Here is an 11,164-nt window from a genome sequence, read left to right on the forward strand (position 1 = left end):
TGTATCTTTTCCTTCAGTATTAGCAATTATTATTTTGTCGCAGATAAAACAATATAACATGGCTGGTTACACGTTAGCACACACTGTTTACTATTCATGCAGATGTATAAAGATGAATTGAAATGTTTATTCTGTTGACAGCCTCTGGTTGCAAAGACGCAAGCTGCACTGAAAAATCAACTTATTAAGGAACTTGAAAGGCTGACCCGGCAACTGAAGGAAGAGGTGAAATACTGTATCTACTTTTTTGTCAATTACAAACATATTTTGAGATCTAAGTTCTGTGTCTAATGATGTTGCTCTTTGTGGTACCTGTGTAGGGGGGGATTGAGAAGGAAGAGGCAAGCCAAACACAGGAATTATACGTAGAGTTGTTCAGGGAACAGGAGAGGCTAAAAAGACTCCAGACAAGACTAGATGGTCAACAGAAGACCAAGGCCTTAGCTGAAGACAAACATCGACAGGTACAAGATGAATTGAAGGCAATGAAGTCTTGCCATTCCAGCACCACCAACCAGTGCACCATGACCAGAACCAATGGTGAGACACCCTAAGTTTTACAATTGCAGTTTTACAAGACACGGGACTGAAAAGATGAGTTGGAAGAATGCCTTCTTTAGATGTACTGAGTATGCATCCTTACCACCCTATGTTATATTTTTACCTGGATTTCTTTCATTCAGGTACAGATAGATTTAAAAAAAATATTTCCAAATACCCTCCGATGTCTTCTCTTTAATATTTCCTGATAATTCATTTTCCCATACAGCTCTAACCCCGTGTGTTGCCAGAGTATGAACCATACAACACATCCTAAAGCAACATCGACAACATGTTTGGAGATTGAAATAGAATTTTCTCAATGGCACAAATCTGAGGGTGTTCAACAAGTGTTGTACTTTTTGCAATATAGTACTGTACCTTATTTGTATTGTTGCTTTGGAGAGCTGGTAATTCCTCATCAGTTGTTCAAAACACACTTTAAAAAAAAGAAAAAAGAAAATGGGCTTGATTAGCCCTTTGTGACAGTATGTCGTAGTCGGCAGGATGAGTCTGACATTCCTAGCAGAAAATCAGGATTGTTAATTATTGGCATAATTGTGGATGTCAGTTTGAGCCTTCCTTATAGCTGACAGATTAATTGTTATGCCTTTAGAGCATTTATTGATCTTGGATTAGAACAGATATTGTTTATGTTCTTAAAATCCTTAAAAACATAGCAGATCTTGCAACCTACCTTTCGACAAAGACGATTCAATAGCTAGCCCAGGGGTCTGCAGCCCGCGGCTCCAGAGCAGCATGTGGCTCTTTCATTCTTCTGCTGTGGCTCTTTGTGATTGAGGATAATAAATGCATTTTTAATGAAAATCGAAATTAGTTTGTTCATTTTCCAAATGTAATTCTAAATTTGAAGGCTATGGTGCTCTTGTAACATTAAAATAAAACGTTTTAAAGTATTTATTGTTGCTCAAAATATGCATAGGCAAAGCATGGATAAATTTAAGAAAACATCTCATTTAATGCCGTATGAACTATATCAAAAACAAACATCGCTTTTGCCTCACAAATGATTGCTTACAATTGTGTGTGAAAATGAAGATCACGTCTTACATCCCTGATGTGCAGAATCTGTGCTTCTGTGCTTGGCAAATAAAGATGATTCTGATTCTGATTCTGATAGTGTATAGGGCAGTAGAGAAGGCCTTGGCGGGCCTCGCTTCATATCAGTTGAAGACGGTTGCGCCTCTCATACGAGCAGCCTTTAAGACAACCACAACAATTTTTCACGTTCCCTTTAAAATATATGCAATATAAGATTGCGTGATTCCACTATTATTATATTGTACATTTAAGCATCAGATATTCAACCTTAGTTTAAGAGGCTCTTTTAACATAGCCTTTGTCTGTGTTTTTGTTGCATAGTATCCAAGCTACAGACAGAGCTAGACAAACTGAAGTTGCATGTACACTTCACACAAGAAATCAGTGAAGATCTGCATTCTAATGTAAAAGCCACAAGGAATGCCACACGAAAAGTAGGAACCAAGAAATCAAAGGCTGAAGACCAGAAACTCAAGCAGGTGAACGTGCTCAAATGAAATACAGTACAGAGGACATGTGGAGGTTGGACACATTTTTTTTGCGTGAGGCTGTTCCACCTTCAGTTTCTTCAGATTTTAAATACAGTTTCCCCTGTAAGACTTAGTTGAACAAAAATTAACCCATGGATATAATGTTCTCTATTGTAAATACTGAACAGTTAATCATTTAGGAAATCTTTTGGCATAATTTGTCATGTAAAGGCAAAAAGGTTATACACCTATGGTCAGAATAATAGCATTGTGTTTTGAAATAGTCAAGCTCAAAATCCTTATAACAGCTTTTATTTCCATATATACAAATGCATTAGAAACAAATTACACTCCAAATCAAAACTGCATAATGTACTATATATATTGAAAAGGCACGAACATTTTCGTCAAGTATGAATGGTGAAGTATTTTTCAGTTTCCAGTGATAAACTGCAATTACCAAGCATTTCATGCTCACCCCAAAAAGTGTGTAATTTCCTATAGATGCTGCGAGATGGCAGCGAAGCACTTTTTTTCTATTAGACAAGGCCAAAGCCTGACTGAATGAAACTCCTTATCCTCACTTGAACCTAGTCCCTTGGACCAAAGATCCACAAGATGGTGCCAAATGCTGTATACTATATACCAAAGACTGGCATTTGTATTTTCACTGCATCCAAATGCTTGCTGCATTTGCACCTTTGCAAACATTCACAATGACAAATAAGTATTTTTATATGTTATCTATCTTATTTAATTTCTTATTTTATTTACATTTCACAAGTCTTGAGACTTATTGGGTTGATATGGGACCTTGGGTATCAAATTTCGTGCCATATCATATGTAAATGTTGGTATGACAATTAAAGTCCCTAAAATCCAGAGGAATATTTTACTCAGTGGATGCGGATTAAATATTAATGAAAATCTGCTGTACCAACAGGATATGTATGCAGAGCGCCTGACTAAGGAATTGGACAGACTGACACAACAGATGGACCTATATGAGGTCCAGACCAATGCCCAGGCAGAGACGACATTAGCAACCAAAGAGGCTCTTTCCGAGGTATACGGCACGAAATCCCCACAATTCTTCCACATCCCAAAAGATGTTTCTTAGATCTGGTGAAGACTCTAAATTGCCCATATGTGTGAACGTTATTGTGAGGGATTGTTATTTTATACAGACCAGTCCAGGGTCCCGAATGAAGACAAGCTGTGTAGAAAATGGATGGATGGATTGATATATTTTATAATTCCAATTAGAGTGGAGTAACGCCTTTGTACTTTTATGCAAATGTGTGTTCAGGCTGAAATGCAAATGGAGTCTCTAGCAATGGCACAAAAGCAGTTGCTGCAGCAGTGGAACAGCAGCCTGCTCAGTATGAGGAGGCAAGATGAGGAATTTGGAACAATGCAGGAGGCTGTATGGTAAGAATGTTTTACAAATATTGGGATAAGATGTTTCTGTTTATTAGGGAAGGAAACGAAAACCTCTTAAACATAGGAAAAGTACTCTAGTTATTGAGTGCACATTTTTATAGTCTATAGAGGGGAATAAGGAAAGCAGCCAAGCCTTGTGTTCTGAGCTACACCAGTGTTTCCATTGTCTGTGCATATTATTTGCATGTAGCTCTAATGGATGCACAAGAAAGCATTAACGCAGTGAGAGAGTGAGAACGCTCAAAATGTGTGTGTGTGCGCGCGCACGCTTGTGTGTGTTGGCAATGCATGTCCCTTTGCTGGCCGCTTTGACTGTATCCGCCGTGGTGCTTTTTCAGTTTGAGAGATGCTTCTGATGCTACATCTAATATGTTGAACACTCAAGTGTTTTGCGGATATTGATAATATTGCTTCAGTAATTTAGTGCTTTACATTACGAGAACTGATGTCGTAGGCTATAGCTGCTCGTATTTGATGTTGGTTAGGTTAAACATGATCATTACGTGCATCAGTGCTGCCCATATAGAGTATAGGATTACCAGAAATACGTAGCAGTGTAAGCACTGTACTGTAATTGGGCCCCCATGCATTTTTGTGACCCCCTTAATACTGAGGTCTGGCAACAGGTCCGCCTGTTTAAACTGTGCTCCAAACTGGAGTTCAATTCCAAAGCGTTCATTTGCCCAGTCTGCTGGTTGCTGCCAAGTGAAATCAATGCTTCTTTGTTTTAAGAATGGTAGATTAGTTAGATCAATACTGTCATGCCACCCATGTTTCCCGTAGCATGGCAGGACACCAAGTGATCGTGCTGGACAGAGAGATTGAAGGCAACAAGAAATCCCTTTCTGAGCTGCAAGAGAAAAGTGAGACTTTGACTATGATGTTGAACTGCGCCCAGATGGACTGTGAAGTCACCAAGAAGATGATCAGTCAGAAGCAGGCGCAGCATGAAACTCTGCAGGCCCAATACAGCACCTACCTCCGGGCTCTGGGGCAGACAGAGTGCACACTCGTAGAACTCACTAAGGTTGTCAGAAGAACTCTAATGAGGCAGCTTTAATTTTTTTTGACCAGAGAATTAATGTCTTGTCTTCTATTTCTTCAGGAGGATAACGGCCTTCAGGTTGAGGTGACTGATCAGAGACAAAAGCTGGAGAAAAACAAAAATAAGCACCTGGAGTTAGAGAACCGCATCATGACCCAAATGCTGAAGAAGCTCATGGACAGCAAGGCTGCTCAGTACTATCAGCGACTTACCAACAAGAAAGCCTCACTCAAGAAAGAAAAGGTAAAGAGCGTATTTAATTCCAATGAAAAATCTCACATCCGAGTCACACTATTTTGTGCCTTCATTTTTAAAAGTACATGAAAAGCTGTAAAATTTAACAGAATCTGCTGATGATCACTGGGCAACATTGTTTGGATTCAGCTTCCCCAAAAGAAATCTTGTATATAGAAATAGGAAAATGCAACATTGAAGGCAATTTGTTCTGTTACTCTTCTGTTTTGTTTGGTAGTTTCCAAAGTAATTCAGAGAATTGAATTATTCCATTCTAAGGTCCAACTATCATCATATTAAAACCTTACTTGTCTGTGCAGGAAACATTTCAAATAGTCATACAAATTCAAAAAAGATAACTGCAGTTAAAATAAAACTTAAAATACAAACCCTTATCTTAGATGACAACTGACAAACCTGGAGATATGATTATTGGTGAGATGCATGATTGAGTCCCTTTTATAGTATAGAACAGTGCACCACATCACAACCAAACATTGCAGCTTAATGTACTACCATGACTGATGCAAAATTAGCATTGTAAAAAAGACATGCAATAATCTAGCCAAGAAAGTACTTAAAAATGCAACATCAGCATCATGTTCCGGATTCCCTTTCTCCATTCAGATCTATCAGCTGTGGCATTTGGAGAGTTCAGTAATGGCGGCTGCCCTGGAGAGCAATGTGATCAACGAGAAACTGGAAAACTTGTCTCAAACTCAGAAGGAACTTGATGAGGAAATTAGAAAGTACAACAAGGTGGTCGCATCTAACCAGACTAACAGTTCTTCTATCGATGCACTCATTGCACAGAAGCAGACCACTATTGCAAACATCAACAAGAAAATTGATCTCATCGCAGCTCGAACTGGGGTAAGAAATCCTGATTGTTTGCCTCCCTATTTCTCAATATAGCTCGGCCTAGCATAGGAATTCAAGTTTTTGAGCCAGTGTTTGCCGTCCTAGATAATTAACATTCAAGGGCATAGGTCCAAGTCTTTTGGAATCCGAGTCTTGCTGCAACACATGGATGTTAGCCAGTGACACCTTTTGAACCAAGTTCTTGAATAAAATCCTCTGGTAATGATGGAGCAACTTTGTGTCAAGAAATTAGCTTCTTGAGGATGCCCAAACGACACAAACTGTTAGCATTGTCGCATGCAAGGTATGACACTACGACCATCGGCGCGCTTTCTGGAGAATGATCTGACTCATACGTGCCTCGGTGCCAGCGCATCTGACAACCGAGACGATGCCCACAGATTGAGAGATATTTTTGGGAATCTCCTTGACTTGACTTGCATCAGATTGAGAGATATTTTTGGGAATCTCCTTGACTTGACCTGCATGTTAGAATGTATCTACCTTCCAATATATGTGTGTGTGCATTTGCTTTCAGCATGAAGACCTCAGTCCTCTGCAAATCAAGGTAGAAGCAATAAAGACTCAGATTGACGCATTATCACAGAAAATCAAGAATGAGCAGCAGCTGTGGCTGAAGCATCAAGGAACACTTATAGGACTAACTCTGGAGATACAGACACACAACAAGGAATATAACAAACTGCAGACAAAGTGCACCGTGATCTGTCAGAAGAAGATTTACCTGCAGCGTATGTCATATATTCAATGAAGTCAACTCTTACAAATGATCAGATATACCGTACACCCTTTGCAAAACATAATTGCTGATTTATAATGCTCTCTTCCAGGTCAGCTTGAAGTCTTGCACCGTGATGAGAGTGAGGTGGAGAAGAGCAATAAGATGCTTCAAAGAGACTTGCTGAAGCTCAACACTCTTCTGAGCAAGAACGCCCAGTTGCGCCATGCTTTGGAGCAGGAGAATGCTGTGATGGAGACGGAATTCCTTCATAAGCTTAAGGTATACTCTTGCTGTTTTAGGTGATATTCTTTTCATTGTCTTTCAACATATTGTTACTGAATGCTAATTTGCCATAATGTGTTTAGGAGGCAGAGCGGGAGTCTCTAGAGATGGAGGCAAAACTGGAGAAGACCCAGGAGGAAAAGGAAAAACTTCTCAGCAGTCTGGTGGAGGCTGAGTCAGTTGTTTCCTTAGTATTAATTCATATTTCTCTCTTAAGCAACTAAAACTTAATTTTCTTAGACATATTGTGTATATAATTCATACATTCAGCGATGCATACAAACGTGCTTGTGTTTGATGTGACAGGCGTCAGATCATGCTATGGGAAAAGAAGACCCATGTTATGAAAGAGACACGTTTAGTTGTGCAAGAGGGTCAAGGAGAGATCCAAATAATGAGGGATGATGTACACCGTATGGAGGTACCAACACTCTCCTGAGAAATGTGTAATAGTCATAAAATCCATCTCCAGTACACTGTGGGGCTGGACATGCTATAGCATCAGTGTTTTTCACTGACCAACAGGTGGTTCTGTGTTTTCCTGACAACCCAAGGTGTTGTACTTTACAGCTGAAAAGGCACCTTCCCTGCTAATTCTGGCATGAGTTGGGTGTGGTTGCCAGTGTTTCAGTGGTGTTCTGGACTGGTTGCTTTAATACACCTAACCACTATTCTGCATCCCCAATTGAGCACGTGGTGTTTTAATATCCATGCATTGCCTTTGACGGGAACATCAACCTCCCCAACATGGCCGGCACGTAGGCACGTCGGTTGGCCTGGCTGCTATAGCGCTGGCATATCTAGTCTTCATATCTATGTTTCTAACGCTCTGTCATGTCGTGCAGCGACCACAGATATGAGGAGAAGAATAGATACACCAGCAGCCGACATATCTGCTTGGCAAAAAGTAGTTGTTGATTCCAGTTTTAATTATTCCCGAGTAGTAGACTATGTGTGTTCATATACCCATTTTATTTTATTACTCTTCACTCACTGTTGGTATATTGTTATCAAGGTGGCACCTACACAGGTGGTCACATCAGTGACACGCTCTCTATTATTGTCTTTGTTATTGTCGGTTTCGTTTGTCTTTGGCGACACTACGCGACTTGCTTACATGAGGGAAGACTTGCTAAGCACTGGGGACTACCCTCTGACCTTTTTCTGCTAACTTACTTACCGGCGTAGTGGCTGCGTTCTACGTTGCATTGTAACATGCTGCCAATTTTGCCTCTGTTGGGACACTTCTACATTATTCGTACACTGTTTTATCACGCTTCACTATTTACATACTGTTGTTGATTACTACTGCCCACTTATGTGTTTGAGAACTCTCTGCATCATTTGCAAAATTGCCATTATATTTGCATCACCACACTGGTGGTACTTTCATTGCTCAATGACACTCCATACTTGTGTTTTTTATTTCCTAAATGTATATTTTGTCATAGTGGCTATTGTCATACAAGAGTGGCTCCAACTACCGGAGACAAAGTCCTTGTGTGTCTTGTAACATACTTGGCCAGTAAAGCTGATTCTGATACTGATTGTGTCACTCGGTTGTATAAATTCTAGGTCAGACCATTATTTCTACATTCATTTAAGGCTCTTTGCCACACAGGCTTTGGTGCTTCAAACCTGCACTATTGTCCTTGTACTTGTGGTATAAACTAATGCCCAGTACCATCCTCGCCCATGCCTCTTTCAAAGAGGGCTCTATTTGTTTCCCATCATGAACAATTTGAACCCTCCATCCATCCATCCATTTTCTGAGCCGCTTCTCCTCACAAGGGACGCGGGCGTGCTGGAGCCTATCGCAGCTATCATCGGGCAGGAGGCGGGGTACACCCTGAACTGGTTGTATTTTGAACCCTCTCTTCTAATAAATTAGGTCTTTTGATAGATACATTTTGTATATCTGTAAAAGTGTCCTGGAATGAGGAACTGAACCCCCACACTGCTCACACTGTACGACACCCTTGTATTGTCATAAGTGCATGTCAGTCTGGCGTGTACTGAATTCCATTAAAAATGTAGGAATAAAAGAAATACTTGCCCAGAAAGGTCCTTGATAAGGTGAAAGATGATTATACAGAGGTTAACCTCTGATTCAGAGTGTGAAAACCTGATATTGATATATATATATTTTTTTCAGTGGTTGAAAAAAAACTTTCTAGGAGTTTCTAATGTGGATTACAAACATTGAGAATTTGTGGAGTATGTATTGAGTACTTTTCTTATTACAGCGCTGGCTCAATCTGCTGATAAGGCAGCGTGAGCAGCTGCTGCGGGACAGTATAGCAGTTGTGGAAAGGAGGGGATACATCATTGAACGCAATGATGTCATGGCTCGTAGTACTAATAAGACCACCACCAAGGGTGAGCTAAATCTGATGAATGACGGTTTACGGCGAAAGATCAAAGAAATACACAAGGTGGTACATCTATGCATACAGTATACGCATTGAGGGCCATTGTCCAACTGCCTAACATAGAATATGTACTTTTCAGTTCGTGAAAGAGTACGACCGGGAGATTAGAGAGCTGCAAGAAGGTCAGGTAAATTAGAGAACCCCTTTTATCTTACGACTTATTAATAACCTTAAAAAATTATTGTTTGAGGTCAGGATTTACTGTTATCACTGTTTGCAAAGTGCAGATTGTTATAATGTCATTTCTTTCCTGTCAGCTTTCCCACAGTTATGTACATTTGTTTTTTTTTTTCTCCCCCCAGGAAGAATTTCAGAACAAGGCCAAGAAGATTCAGGAGATGATCGATGGCACGCCATCCACCACTGCTTCACTTGAAGCTGCTCTGCAGGGTGAGGCAGAGCGAGTGCATACTGTCAGGACTATCATTCACCGCGTGTGGGTAGAGATGCCCAAGTATCAGGGGTCTCTCTGGAAGGTGTTGCGGTCACTGGCAGAACATGCGGACTCTGAAGAAGGAGACGTCAACAGTGTGGGATAAAATAGGGATCATACAGTTGCCATTAAATAGTAGGTCAATAATAAAGACATTGTATGTACAAACAAACAACTTTCTTCGGCTTGTGATTAAGATTAACCAGCTACAAGTTTCTACTGGTTTTAAGACTTTCAAGAGCTGCTGTCCCTCAAGCTCCTGCAAGCTTCTTGTGACCCAGTTATAATATCTTTCTTACATGGCCCAATATGGATAGGCGTCATGGAAGTGTAAGCAGAAAAGGTTTCATTCGGATATCACGGCATGAAAACTCAAAAGACGGAACGCATATGATATCCCACAAACCTTTGCTTTTTTATACACACTTTTGCTGCAGGCGATTGAGACATTATTGGCTGTGTTTTGAGTTGATTTTAGAGGACAGTACATTTACACTGTTTTAAAAGCTGTTCACGTTTTATTGTAGCAAAGAGTCATTTCTTCAGTCTTGTCCCATGAAAAGATACGATAAAATATTTGCAAGAATGGGAGTTGTGTACTCACTTTTATGAGATATTGTACATGACATCAGGACCAGGTCTGTCCTTGGTCAGACAAGAAACAAATTGCTTTACAGTGCACATACTGGTTGGCCAGACATCTAGAATCTTGACATTCCATTCTCAGTCTTCATATTTTTACTTGAACTTTTTCACAGTGCATGGATACCATGTGTTTGCATTTTGCCCCATTTCGCTGCTGCCGAGAGAGAAATAATAGCCCTGGCTCTGCAATCATTAGATAGTCTCATTTCAATTATTATGGTGGAAAAGTAAACGACATAGACAAAAAGAAATTTGATAACTAAGTGGAAGAAGCAAAAGAGACAAACAAGTTAAGCACTTCTGAGGGTCAAAAATTTGGTTAATTGGACCAATTAACATTTGGACATTTTCTGCCTCACTCAGCTTTTTCACAAGTCTTCCCAGCTTTTCTCTGTGTGCACAGTTTCATTTGTTTCTGTGCATTCTTCAGCAATCATTTTTCATCATCCAGCGTTGTCATTTGTGTTTGTCCATCTGTTTATTAGCATGCTGTCTTTTTTTTTTAAAGGTCATCAAACTAAAAATAAATCAGAAAATAGCCAAAGTGCGTATGTGTGTGGGGTGGGGGGGGGGGGTCGATCGGGGTATTTTCACATCTGTTCTTGCTGTGATTTTTTTGCGAAGCGCTTAAATGTTGCATTTTTCTGTGCTATAGAAGTAAAGTTGCATTGCAAGTGTACTTTTTGACCAGATTTTTCTTTGTTCAACACTATCGTGTAGTCAAGCAACCATTAATTGCAGTAAACTGAGAACAACAGGAAATTTGTGGGACAGCCGCACAATCGGTACCCATATAATTACATTATTACATTCAGATGTCATTGTTCGGACCAAGACATTACGGACCAGTCTGCTTCAACATTTCAAAGCAAACGTACAGGAAAAACATTTGCACTATTTTCTTTCACTTTTCGGCCTGTCCTGTTAGGGGGCGCCACATCGCATCGTCCTTTCCCACGTAAGTCTTATCTTCTG

The 11,164-nt window shown here is 40.1% G+C and overlaps 1 protein-coding gene across 6 annotated transcripts in view; it reads left to right on the forward strand.

Moving 5' to 3' along the window:
* The window catches only part of LOC133476535 (coiled-coil domain-containing protein 40-like), a 74,020-nt gene extending 63,291 nt beyond the window's left edge, over positions 1-10,729 (forward strand). For 4 of the 6 annotated variants that reach the window (XM_061770056.1, XM_061770057.1, XM_061770054.1 and 1 more), the window contains 15 exons: positions 142-225; positions 321-540; positions 1,924-2,081; positions 3,016-3,138; positions 3,382-3,503; positions 4,299-4,542; positions 4,621-4,803; positions 5,422-5,667; positions 6,194-6,407; positions 6,507-6,676; positions 6,763-6,854; positions 6,986-7,100; positions 8,926-9,114; positions 9,191-9,238; positions 9,414-10,729. In XM_061770056.1, coding sequence (XP_061626040.1) covers positions 142-225; positions 321-540; positions 1,924-2,081; positions 3,016-3,138; positions 3,382-3,503; positions 4,299-4,542; positions 4,621-4,803; positions 5,422-5,667; positions 6,194-6,407; positions 6,507-6,676; positions 6,763-6,854; positions 6,986-7,100; positions 8,926-9,114; positions 9,191-9,238; positions 9,414-9,650 — 2,445 coding nt within the window. In that variant the 3' untranslated portion in view covers positions 9,651-10,729. Of the gene's footprint in view, positions 1-141; positions 226-320; positions 541-1,923; positions 2,082-3,015; positions 3,139-3,381; positions 3,504-4,298; positions 4,543-4,620; positions 4,804-5,421; positions 5,668-6,193; positions 6,408-6,506; positions 6,677-6,762; positions 6,855-6,985; positions 7,101-8,925; positions 9,115-9,190; positions 9,239-9,413 lie in introns of those variants that run through there. The other 2 variants (XM_061770058.1, XM_061770059.1) reach the window with 2 other exon arrangements.
* Positions 10,730-11,164: the final 435 nt, after the last annotated feature.

Source organism: Phyllopteryx taeniolatus, chromosome 4 (genome assembly GCF_024500385.1).
Source record: "Phyllopteryx taeniolatus isolate TA_2022b chromosome 4, UOR_Ptae_1.2, whole genome shotgun sequence".
In the NCBI taxonomy this organism is placed as follows: Eukaryota; Metazoa; Chordata; class Actinopteri; order Syngnathiformes; family Syngnathidae; genus Phyllopteryx; species Phyllopteryx taeniolatus.